The sequence below is a fragment of the Equus przewalskii genome, chromosome 15 (genome assembly GCF_037783145.1).
Source record: "Equus przewalskii isolate Varuska chromosome 15, EquPr2, whole genome shotgun sequence".
Taxonomy (NCBI): domain Eukaryota; kingdom Metazoa; phylum Chordata; class Mammalia; order Perissodactyla; family Equidae; genus Equus; species Equus przewalskii.
The window spans coordinates 12,896,427-12,908,667 of record NC_091845.1 but is presented as its reverse complement, the minus strand read 5'-3'; the positions used below and the strand labels follow the sequence as shown (position 1 = coordinate 12,908,667).

The 12,241-nt window shown below is 40.5% G+C and overlaps 1 protein-coding gene across 13 annotated transcripts in view; it reads left to right on the top strand.

Moving 5' to 3' along the window:
* Window positions 1-12,241, top strand: part of ITPR1 (inositol 1,4,5-trisphosphate receptor type 1) — a 319,039-nt gene that overhangs the window by 117,850 nt on the left and 188,948 nt on the right. For all 13 annotated transcript variants that reach the window (XM_070576706.1, XM_070576704.1, XM_070576711.1 and 10 more), the window contains 3 exons: window positions 7,097-7,183; window positions 9,466-9,624; window positions 11,584-11,682. In XM_070576706.1, coding sequence (XP_070432807.1) covers window positions 7,097-7,183; window positions 9,466-9,624; window positions 11,584-11,682 — 345 coding nt within the window. The remainder of the gene's footprint in view (window positions 1-7,096; window positions 7,184-9,465; window positions 9,625-11,583; window positions 11,683-12,241) is intronic.

Here is a 12,241-nt window from a genome sequence, read left to right as displayed (position 1 = left end):
TAGAATGACAGCTTCACAAGATGAAGAGCAATGTCAGTCTTGTTCACCTCTGTATCCCAGTACCTGTAATAGTGTCTGGCACGTAGTAGGTGCTCAAGAAATATTTGTTGAATGAATGAGCACTCTGCTAGGTGATAGTCACAAAACTGTGACAGCGTCTTAACCCTCTGGGAGCCTAATAGCTAATAAAGAATAAGGAGGCAGTGACTAGACAGTGTGGCAAGTCCTATTCCAGGGTAAACCATGAAGGTTGTGGGAGCATGTAGAAGGGGCACCCACATCCATCTTTGTGGTGGTCAGGGAGGGCTTCCTGGAGGAAGAGGAAATGACAAAGAAGCCTCAGTCTGAGGCATCTGTGAGAGTCGGAGGGCAGGAGAAGAAGAAACAATGGGAACAAAGAGACTGCTTAGAAGACTTGTATCATTATTTCAGTGGTTTTAGGGCAGGCATCCCCAACCTCCACAGACCTATTGCTCCCTCTTAATAGCAAATGTTATGTAATTGTATGCACAGGAAATAAAATTCATAAATAGCATAAACTCCCTAGGTAGCAAAGTTTAAAGAATGAATTATAAATTACTATACTTTAGTAAGTTCATGCTCAGGCACAACCGCTCTAGAGGACGTAAGGAGGTAAATGCTTCCCCCTATTTGTTTAAACCCCCTGAATGAGGCAGTGAAGGCTGTGACTAACATAGGTGTGTGGTACTGGCGACCCAAAAAGCGTGTTTTCCGTATGCGATTTTCCAAAATGGTCAGCAGCTCTTGGTAGTGTTATGAATGATGCAAGTACACTCTTCCCTGTTTTAAACAGCACTTGCATTTTTGGAAAATGTATTAATCATAGTGTTAATAAAACCATGCAAATCCGTGCTTTGTGTTGATATGTAAAGTGGAGTCAGGGGCTAGGCTCAGATAATTGCAGACAGATTTTTAACCTATGTGAATGTCCACCAGACATAAAACTGCACAGGATGAGCACTACTTCATCCTTGTGCGGGATTGTACCATGCATTTCAGGGCATCCTGCATCCCTGGCTTCTGGCCTTGGAACCTTCAGTAGCAGCCCCACCTCCTCCCCCAGTCATTTTGCCAAGATCCAGAATCCCCCTGAAGTCTGTGCTGAGAGCCTAGGAATCCAGCTGAATGGATGGGGAAGGTTGCTGCATCCTGCCCAGCTCCCTGGAGAGCCCTTCAGTGCATATGCCTGTGGGGTTATTGATGGATGAAGCGCATATCTTTAGTAGTCCTGCCTTTCCTTTTCTGGTGTGAAAATCATTCTGTTCAATGAGATCTTATTAGTACATCTCAAACTCTTTCTTTTCCTACACTTTTGACAGCAGGGGTTGTAAATTCAGATTTCTCTTGGCCAAGCAGGAAGCCAGCCAGAATAAAGGGGACTTGGTGGGCCAGGTTGCTAAGTGGAGTGTGCCTGTGTGCAGGCCCAGGGGGCAGCTCCACTTCCTTGCTGTTGCTGCGTGGGAAGGTGGGCTGAGAGCTGCTACCATGTCTTCTGCTTTTTCAAGAGAAGCTAAAAACCCATGCTTTTATGTATAATATCTCAATTTTTAAAAAATATTAGCAATTAACTAATGAAGGCTTAAAACATTCACTCAACACTAACACAAAATGGCTCACGCTGGATGAGGTTCTTTAGCCACCTGTTTGGAACCCGTGATATACATGTTATGTTTTATCAGCAATTCCTTTCAATGTACCTCCCACAAATGAACTGTGAAAAAGACTGCACAGTTGAAAAAATGTATTGCTAAAGGTGATCAAGAACTTTAAAGTCCTTATTAGAAAAAGAGAAAAAAAAAATCAATGCATTCTCTCTTTCATACTGTTTGTGCCTTAAAAAAATTTTAAAGGAAACCAGTCCTTCCCCTGATTTAGGAAGACTGATTTGACTTTCAGGTCATGGGTGTTGACTTCATGTGGTTCCTACTTTCCTGCTCAGCTGGCCCTTTTTTCCCCTAGTGTCTGAAAGTCATTTCCATGTTTTAGTGCAGTCATTAAAATGTTGTATTTTGGGCAGCTGCTTGCCTTTCGGGGCTGGTGACTAGTCTCTAGTGGGTTTTCATTTTTATTTTTGTCAACTACTGTGCAGCACCCCAGTCAAAGGTCAGATTATTTTAAATTAATGCCATTTAAGGAATTAGTTGTCTAGACCACTTGACTTCCTTTTGCAACATATAAACAGCAATCTGAAGGAGAATGACATCTAGTGGTTGGTTACTGTGTGTGTTCATTCCTTCTGCAGGCATAACTGGATTCTAACTCTACTGGTCATGATTTCCTCAAGGTCTCGTGGTGGAACGAGCTTCCCTCACCCACACTCGAGTCACGTAATTTGTTACCCAGGTCTTCGCTACCATTTCTGGACAGCATTTTTACCTTCTGCCTTGAAACAGCACCTACATTGTTTTGGTTCTGAGAAATGGTCGATTACACTAAGCTGTAGCTTTGAGGAGCTAGCAGGAACCAGAGGAGTGAGAAGTCTTTATTGTCTTCTAAAGCCTGTATCCTGCGTTGCTTGTTTTCAGAACCCTTAATTCAATATCACGTTACGTAATTCAGAGCTTGTTGACCTTAAATAAACTTTCCCCACTGTTCCAGTGACCCTTCTGTAGTAATTTAATAATGGTTTCTCTATTTCCGAAATAAAATAACAGGTGACTAAGATGGAGTTGACCTTGATGTTGCTTGGGGAACGTGGAAACATTTGTGGTGAATAATGGTGGTAGAGACCATAGCATAGAGAGTGATTTTTCTTCTTTAGAAATTCAAAACAGTCCTTGACTCATTGTGTAAGGGAAAAGAGCAACAGGTATTTAAATTAATCAGGATTTTTAAATATTGAAAAGGTAACACATTATAATGACTTTTTAAAAATCCAAGCTTCTTGCCACAGAGACACGATGAAGATGTTTTTGAAGAAAGGACACACATGAGTAATTTAGGGAAAGACTTCCAAAATATGCATGTGTAAGAAAAGGAAAAAAAAGATCCCTAAATTTTACTCCTCAAGGATAGCCTTGGTTCATATTTGGTGCGTGCCCCACTCTTCCACCCTCTTCTATTCCTACATCTCTGTGGTTTAAAGTATCAATGGGAGCATGCTCTCTTACTTGTCTTTCTTTAACCTGGCTTCACTCACTATGTCATGAGTAAATAGGAATCTCTATCTTCATTCTTAATGGCTTTTTGGTTACTCCATTGTATGGCAGTACAGTAATTTTTGATCACCAAGCCCTGTGGGGGTGGATGGTATTCAGGATCCTGACATATTTTGCCATTCTGAAAAAAGAAGTTATGACCTTGTGCATGTGACAGATTATCTTCTTAGGAGAAACTCCTAGAAATGGAATTGCAAAGTCAAAGTTAAGCCCTTTGAACAACTTTTTGATAGACATTGCTGGATTATCCTTCAGAAAGATTGTACCAGTTCACTGCCTTTCAATATGGGCCCATCATTAGAATATACTTGAGGAATTTAACAGACCACATCTCATTCCTTTCAAGGGTGGAAGCAGCCTTGGCCATTGGGCCCAGGTATAGTTCGAACCTTATTTCCTTTTTTTGTTTTTTCTTTTGCTGAGGAAGATTCAACCTAAGCTAACATCTTTGCCAATCTTCCTCTATTTTGTATGTAGGTTGTTGCCACAACATGGCTGCCACCAAGTGGTGTAGGTGTGCACCTGGATACTGAACCTGGGCTGCCGAAGTGGAGTGCACCAAACTTAACCACTAGGCAACAGGGCCAGCTCTCTTATTTCCTTTTTATCTACCTTTTGCCTCACCTGTTGAACCTAAAAATCGTGATGGATGATTTTGTCTAGAAGCTGAATTTGACAGTGCTGTATGTCAGTTGTATCTCAACAAAATTGGGAGAAAAATCAGAATTTGGTTTTGTGGGGGGAGTTATCTAAGGACTGATGTGTGAATTCAAATGAACACATTTGGCATTTATGCATTTAGTTAAAGGTGAAATGAATTGGGGAGTTTTCTCCTCAAACAAAGAGAGCTTATAGGAGATGTGAATTCTTAGAATGGTCCATAAGCTTAATGCACTGAATGTTAATTCAGTAGTTATGTGTAGGCTTGGTCATCATTAAACCTTTTAACATTTTCAGATGTGATATTTAATATTTTAAGAGAAGTTCTTAGATATTTATTCTCCCATTTTGTTTTATTTTCTGTTCTAATTTTACCTTTTGTTATGTGTTTAGACAAATGCCCTTTGACATTTAGGGCTGCTGGTGGTTAGTCTTAAATATGGAATATGTGCCTTCTTGATGACTAATTTGACAGTTCTTTTTAGGTATGCCAGTGACCACTGGGTTGCCACTTCTATGCTTAGTCTAAGAGTAGCAGAAACTTAATATTTTAGATTAATGTTTCTTAAATTGAGGCTACTGGCTATTCTTGAGAGTAGGAGGAATGTCCATGAGAATTTTTCCTCCTAAACAGGAACCTTTATATATCATTTAAGTCCAAGAACTACTACTTTATAATTCTGTAAAAGTGGATCATTTCAGTATGATGTTTTGAGCAGAGAATAGCTATATTTGTTTGTTGGAAAATGTTATGTTTTATTTTACTGAATCTCTTGATTTTTCCCCCTTGAACATTTTTTCTCTCTTGAATTTCCTGTCTATATCAGCTGAGAACTGCTTAGCAGAAGGAACAAATGGCTCTCTACAAAGTATGAACCAACCTTCCAAGTGGATTTGGTCCAGTGTTTTGTTTGGAAAACTACCTGCAGAACCTCTGGGTACTGTAGAGATCTCTGGAGGAGGTGAAGCTCCGGCATGAGAATAGGGAGAAGAGAGATGGGAGGAGAAGAGGGGAGAGAGTTTATGGAGGGGAGAGCTACGGAGAACTGTGCTGAGGGCAGTTTGGATGCCAAAGATTGCCATGTTGTCTGCACTGGTATTGTTTCTGGATGCATCTTAAATCCAGTGGATTTTATCCTTTTGTAACTGAGAATAGCAGACTGGTAACTAATTCTAAAAGAGAGAGCAGGAAGCCTCTGAATAGACCGTTGTTTTAAAGAGTTGGAACAGAGACAGTAAACTTGCAATGATCTACACTAAGGTAGGCAGATCCTTTGCTTCTTATAGAGTAGTTTCTCTTTGGTTTGGGATTGGTTCTTGCACCTTATTTTCCTCAAATGATGTACCTTCCTAAAAACACCTATACTCCAGGTAGACGTGTGGAGCAGATGCTGAATTTGACAGAAACTGAAAGATTTTTAACCCAGCCAATTTGGTTCCCCTTTTGAAATTCTCATCATTAGAACACTTCTTAGTTTCAGAAACTTGTGTGTGATAATAATGGTTAAATTTATTGAATGCCTGTTATGTGTCTGGCATATGTTTTCTCTGATCTTCACAACAGCCCTAAAAGGCTTGCATTGTTTCCATTTTGTGGATGAGAATTCTGAGTGAGGCTTGGTGAGACTAAGTGACCCGGCCAGGGTGATAAAGCTAGTATGTGGTGGAACCAAGACCAAGTCCAGAAGGGTCCTGTGGAAATGCAGACATGTTTCCTGGGAAAGAGGCCCACTAACCATTGGCATCTGGTAGCGTCTGACCTCAGGGAAAGGAGAAATTTGAGGAAGAGAACATTGGGAACAGTTCTGAAGTACGCAGCTGGTCATCAGAGTTTTATCCTCCATTAGATTAGGTCCTGATTTCCTCCTGTTGGTTTACTTCTGTTTCACTCAGTCTAGGTTTGGGAGACAGGGACTGGAACAACGCTTTCCTCATTGCCTAGGATGAAACTGGTTCCTTTTAGCATTGTTGTCTTATGGTAACAGTAGTTTCAGAGTTGTACAGGTCAATGAATGAAAAATGACTGTTCAGCTTGGTAGCCTTGGCACATTATTCCGGAACCTTCTGTTCAATTTCATCATGTTCCCTGCCATGCCAAATTTGGACTGGTAGTGTCTCTCAGCCTGATTTGTAACTGTACAAATCTGGAGTTAACCCAAATATGAGTTTGAGGATTATCTTTGCTACTTAATAGATGTGATTTTTTTAAAAAAGACATTATTAAGCAAAATTTCAAATGTACACAGAAATAGGGAAAATAATATAACAAACCCTTTTTGTATCCATCGTCCAACTAGCTATGCAGTGTCTACCAAACTTTTTAATCTCTCGATCTATTTTTCCTCTTCTTTAAGATTGGTATAATGATCTTCCCCTCCAGGAACTACTATGAAAATTAAATTATAATTAATATCCAACAATAATAACTAACACTTCATGAATGTTGTAATGACTGGGCACTATGTTACATGATTCCTATGAGGTGTAGGTACTATTTTTATCCTCATTTTACAAAACTGGAAACTGAGGCTCACAGATGTTAAATAATATATTCCAGGTCACAAAACCAGAAACCGCCCCAAACCAGCATTTAAATTCAGTTTTATTTTACTCCAGAACCTTAAAAGAGGACTTTTACAATTCATAAAGGGGCTGTGCAAATTCCTTCCCACCTCTACCCTATTTTCTTTAAAAGTATATAAGCTTTTGACTTAGTCTTACCCTAAGCAGATGTTCATGAATTCCTTAAAGAAAATAATAACATTTTTAAAAAGCCAAAAAGCAGGCCAGCCCTGTGACCAAGTGGTTAAGTTCGTGCCCTCTGCTTCAGCAGCAGCCCAGGGTTTACGCCAATTCAGATCCTGGGTGTGGACATAGCACCGCTCATCAAGCCATGCTGAGGTGGTGCCCCACAGAGCACAACCAGAAGGACCTACAACAATAGAATATACAGCTATGTACTGGGAGGCTTTGGGGAGAAGAAGAAGAAGAAAAGATTGGCAACAGATGTTAACTCAGGTGCCAATCTTAAAAAAATAAATAAATAAAAATAAAAAGCCAAAAAGGCCAAGAAAGCAAAGGCATAGTGGGTTGGATTCTTGACCTTGTTGCTCATTTCCCTTAGCCTCAGGATATGCTTAGATATTTGCTGATTTCTGTGGTTCTTGTCTGAACTTGCAACATTGGTTTTCCATTGCTGCAGAGAAACATAACCCATTGTTTCCTCTTTGTGACCAGTCTTTCTTCTTCATGTGCAGCATGCTGCAGACTTGGAAAAGAAGCAGAATGAAACAGAAAACAGGAAATTGCTGGGGACCATAATCCAGTATGGCAACGTGATCCAGGTAGGTCAAGACCGCTGTTCTCTTCTGGAGCTGTAGCATTACAAAGAACAAAACTGAAGAAACACACACACGAAACTGAGTTTGGGTACCTTTCCAGTAGGACTCCATGGAGACAACCAGTTTGTTGCAAAGAGTCTAGTGTTTCTTGTTATATGTGTTGGACTGTTGGGCTTTTTAGTTGGTTCTCTCTAAGTGCGAGAATCCACTTCTCTCCCCCTGTAGCTGATAATTTAAGATATGTCCAAATATTTTGGGCTTCCTACCTGAGAGAAGCCTGGCTGTTGCATTTTTGTTTAACTTGCATTGCTTGGAAGTTCTTTCTATTCGGTGAAAATTGGCTTCCCTGTAACTTTTATTTATTAATTCAAGAGCTGGTCACCAGAGGTAATAAGAGCAATTCTCTACCTTCAGATAGAATGTTTGATGATAGGTCTCATGTCATATCTCACATGTTGTGAGGCTTATTTGTCTCTTGTGCCTGTAATTTGGCATGGGGATGAAACACAATCTAAGAAAGAGTGACTGCAGGTTTTGCTGAGAAAATCCATCTGGGTCTATCCTTGAAGAAAGTAGTGTGTGAGGAAGTCCGGTGCCAAACGTGGCTTCTCTTGATTTGTCCAGTTACTAGATCATTTTGGCCCAGGCACAGAGGGTAGTAGTTGCCAACTTTTGAGGACCTGACCCGTTTGCTTGTCTTGCTTCATTATTTCCTTTTTCGAAGGATTTTGCTTATGTAAACCTTACTGATGACAAAGGAATTCCTTACCAGTTTTATTTCTATTAGGAATACATCAGTGCTAATCAGAAACATGGAAAACTAGAATTGCAAATTGGTAAAAACAACCTTTTATGTTTAAATGGGTTATTACTATTAGGCTCTTTGAAATAGTAAAAGAAGCTTTCAAAATCTGTTTGAACATTAGGTCCTGCCAGTCTCATTCCTCCTCCCTTTCAGGTTCTATCTAATTGAGAATGGACACAGGGGCCAGGTGGGCTCAAAGTTCAGTATCAGCTTTATTACCAGGCCAGGCCAGCGCCTTGAAACTCACAGTACAAGACTCCCTGGTTTGCTTAGATTGGAGGATGGCTTGAACAAAAGATGAAAGAGGGGCACAGGGGCTAAGAACATAAACTCTTAAATGCATTCCAATTCAGATTTTGCAACTTACAGACTGTCATATTTTGGGCAAGAAATCTTGCCATGCCCCAGTTTGCTTACTAGCAAAATGAGAATAAAAATGGTATCTGCTTTTTAGCTAATATTGCTTATTATTACTTCTCCCAAGTGTGGATCTTTCGCTTCACATCTAGGTAATGTCGGCTTATAAACTAACTGAGTCTAGCACCTGGACAGGTGCATGGAGGGCCACGGGCCACTCACCAGGGTAACAATGAGAGCTTGGGAGGGCATTGCTTTCTCCTTATTTATCATGGCCAGGGGATGTCAGGGGCTCGTACATCAGATAAGTTACTCCTCTACCCCCAACAACTCTGATAGAAGATTTATAGACCTTTATAGACCTCCTAGGACTGTTTTAGAAACCGTATCTGTTAACATATGAAAAAGGGGATATTGGCAGTTAGCAATGGAATCCTATGCTGGTCTTACCATTTCTGAGGGGGTTGGGCAGACTTTCATATTCCCTTCCATCTTCTGTTACAGCTTGTTGAATTGGGAAGGCTTGGTCAATGCTTCCTGGTCTAGACCTACTATGAGACAAGTTGTTTCCCATCTAGATCTTTGGTCTTTCCATCCCCTTCATGTAACCATTACTCAAGAATTAAGAATAAAGTGCTTAGAAATTCAAGGTGGAAATCTGTAGCAGCCACATTCTTCCAAATGAAATGACAATCCCCTGATGGGGTCACCTATTAAAGTGGACTGTTTCTTAGGCTCAGAAGTGCCCTTCCTTGGCTGCACCTGTGTGTGAGGCTGTATTTAGACTGCACTTCCTCAGCTCCTTCACACTGGGTTAGGCCCCTTCTCACTAACAGATGGCAGAGTGCTGTGCCTAGCTGGTGGTGCACTTGACCTCAGCAACAGCTCTCTTGTGCAAGGCAATGCTGGGGAAAAAAATACTTCTTCTTCTCTCTACTTCTGCTCCCTTTGCTCTTGCTCATTTTCTAATTATCCCCTGCCTTAGGCACTTTTGTGATTCTCTAACTTCACAGGAAGCTCAGTGGTGGGAGGAATGTTTGATACATATTTTATATGACAGAGAGACATGGTAGAGATTCAGAGGCTTGCTGACAGTCACCTTATTCTCTTGGTGGGTTTTCAGCTCCTGCATTTGAAAAGTAATAAATACCTAACTGTAAATAAGAGGCTTCCAGCTCTGCTGGAGAAGAATGCCATGAGAGTGACATTGGACGAGGCTGGAAATGAAGGGTCCTGGTTTTATATTCAGCCATTCTACAAGCTGCGATCCATCGGAGACAGTGTAAGTGCAAATTCCCAGCCTGGGGAGTGTTCTGTGCCATGCTTCCAACCATAACTCTATATTAAAGTCATCTCAGAGAACTTTAAAGTTGAAACCTGAGGATTATCCTGTATGAAGAAAAGAAGGGAATCACTATGGAAACCAGTGTTTGGGAAACAGGGAAATTTGGAGAGGTGTGACCTAAATACAGTAACGGTGTTTTTCCTACTGGGCTTCTGAAAAAATTGTATGAAGAGCCCATGGCCTCTGTAACTTTACCATGAAAACAGCTATCGTATGTCATTGTCCTGGGGAGTGTCCCTCTCCTTCTAGATCATTAGTGGAATAGAAATGCCACTCTATTTTGGAAATAAAGTTAGTAAAGGAGGATGGAAAGGAAGTAGGTATAGCAGGAAAGGAGAGTGGATTTGAGGATTATCCTCCCTTGTTCCTTTGTCAGTAAGCCTGCAGGCTCCCCATCCCATTTCAGCGACTGCAGTTGGTCCTGAGTTGACCCCTCTCCTGAGGAGTCATTAAGATGTATAAAGCCTGACTTAGAACAGTTCTGAACTTGTTAGCTACATTAGTAAGTGGTATACTTAACAATGAATATGTTTAAATACTATCAGCTATATTTCTGACCTTGTTAAGTTTCTGACATAGTTGTTTTTTACCCAAAAGAAATATATGCCTTTAAACAGAGTGAAATCTTGTCAGAATGCTCAATGAACTTTTCCATTTTCAGTATTGCCATTTAAGTTTACAAGTTTTGGGCAATTTAAATATATATGAGTTTTTGTGTCTTTATTACAGTATATGTTTGTGTCTTTATCATAGTATATATAATATTCCTGAAGCATCCAGTTTCAGACCATTCCATCCCAGTTGATGTACGGTAAATATTGGTCCTCAACTGAGTATAGAAAAACAAGTCCAGTAAAGCTTAGCTTTTAGCAAAAGTGCTGGATTTTTTGAGGCATTTAACTTATATTCATTTGGAGTTAGAGCAAATTTAATTGTATATGTTCCCCAAATGTGTCAAACTGAAAATAGATGGGTTTTACATGTTAGGAAACCATCATTTTCACTCCTCTTCCTTCCATCCCCCATAAAAAATGACAGGGTGTTTTGTTTTGAATTTCGTTTTCAAGAAGTCCTTAGCTTTCCTCTCCTTTAAACTTATCTGTTTAGCTATGCCTTAGTTGAGAAGGTAAGATGAACTTGAATAATTATCCTTGTAGAATAGTGTTTTTCAAATCACTGGTGTTGATCCGTTCATGGGCCCTGAGATCAATTTAGTGGCTTGTGACTATTGTTTTGGAAAGTGGACTAAAATAGGAAGTGTTAGGCTATCTTAAACATAATGAGGATAAATATTGTTTTGGGGGTTAACTTTTGTTTTAGATAAATATAGATATCTATATATACTCACATATACATATATACACACACATACATATACACAGATATATGCACATAAGCATGTGAGACTGTGTGGCTGAGTCATAATAGAAAACATATTAATGTGGCTTGTAGTAAAAAAAGCATGAAAGTCATTACTTTAGATATATAAAATTATGCCTTTACTCTTTCAAAGATAATGAATAAGATAAAGATACTTCAGACAATATTCTTCTTCTACTCTTAAAATTTATTTAGAGCTTATTTATATAAATGCCTTAACTGAACCTAACAGAGATAAGATTTTTTTCTTCCTGTTCTGGATTGACTTTGAAGATATCTTTGTATAATGACTGATAATCATGGACCAAAATTCACCCTTAGCCTTGTAAACATCTTCCCTCTTGCTCAGGGTCAGGCTTTTAAAGATGTGCAGGTGTCCTGCATCCTCCTACTTGCCAGAGACTGAGTATTGGCTCCTGTATACAGGCTCCTGTGGCTCCTCCGAGAACTACCCAGTGATCAGTCTGCAGTCCTGACCAGTTTTGTGAAAGGCTCTGTTGCTCCTTTCTTTTCCAGGTGGTCATAGGTGACAAGGTTGTTCTGAATCCTGTCAATGCTGGCCAGCCGCTACATGCCAGCAGCCATCAGCTGGTGGACAACCCAGGCTGCAATGAGGTAAGGGAACCCAAGTTACAGTTCGTGAGTGGGCATATGCTGCAGGAGCAGGCCTTCTGGGGGTCAGAGCATGTGCCTGCTGAAAGTGACTTTAGTAGTGACTTGGGGTAGTGTGTCCGTTCTGCAGGTGGGGCAACTGAGGCCCAGAGTTGAGAGGTTGTGCAAGTCTGTGCAGTGAATGATGGGTAGGGGCCAGTAGTCAGCCCAGGGCTGTTTGCTAAGCCTTATGTCGCTGGGGGATTGTTTTCTGATTTGTTAAGCCAAAGAAGGGCCCCTATTACTAAATTTTTCTGGCCAGAGGGCACCTTTTTCTAATTTATCTCCCTAAAGAGAGTGCCTTCTGTTCATTCCTAAGAGGGGTACATTATAGTTGATCAGTAGCCCTGCAAGAGTGCTATCTTGCTTTTGGCAATACAGCTACTGAGCCTCTAAATTGGCAATTGTAGGACACAAAGCCAGAAACTTGATTGTGACATGTAGTTGAGGTCACAGACTCTAGAGTCAGACAGGTGTGGATTCCAATCCGAAGTCTGCCTCTCCCCAGCTCTGTGACTGAAGG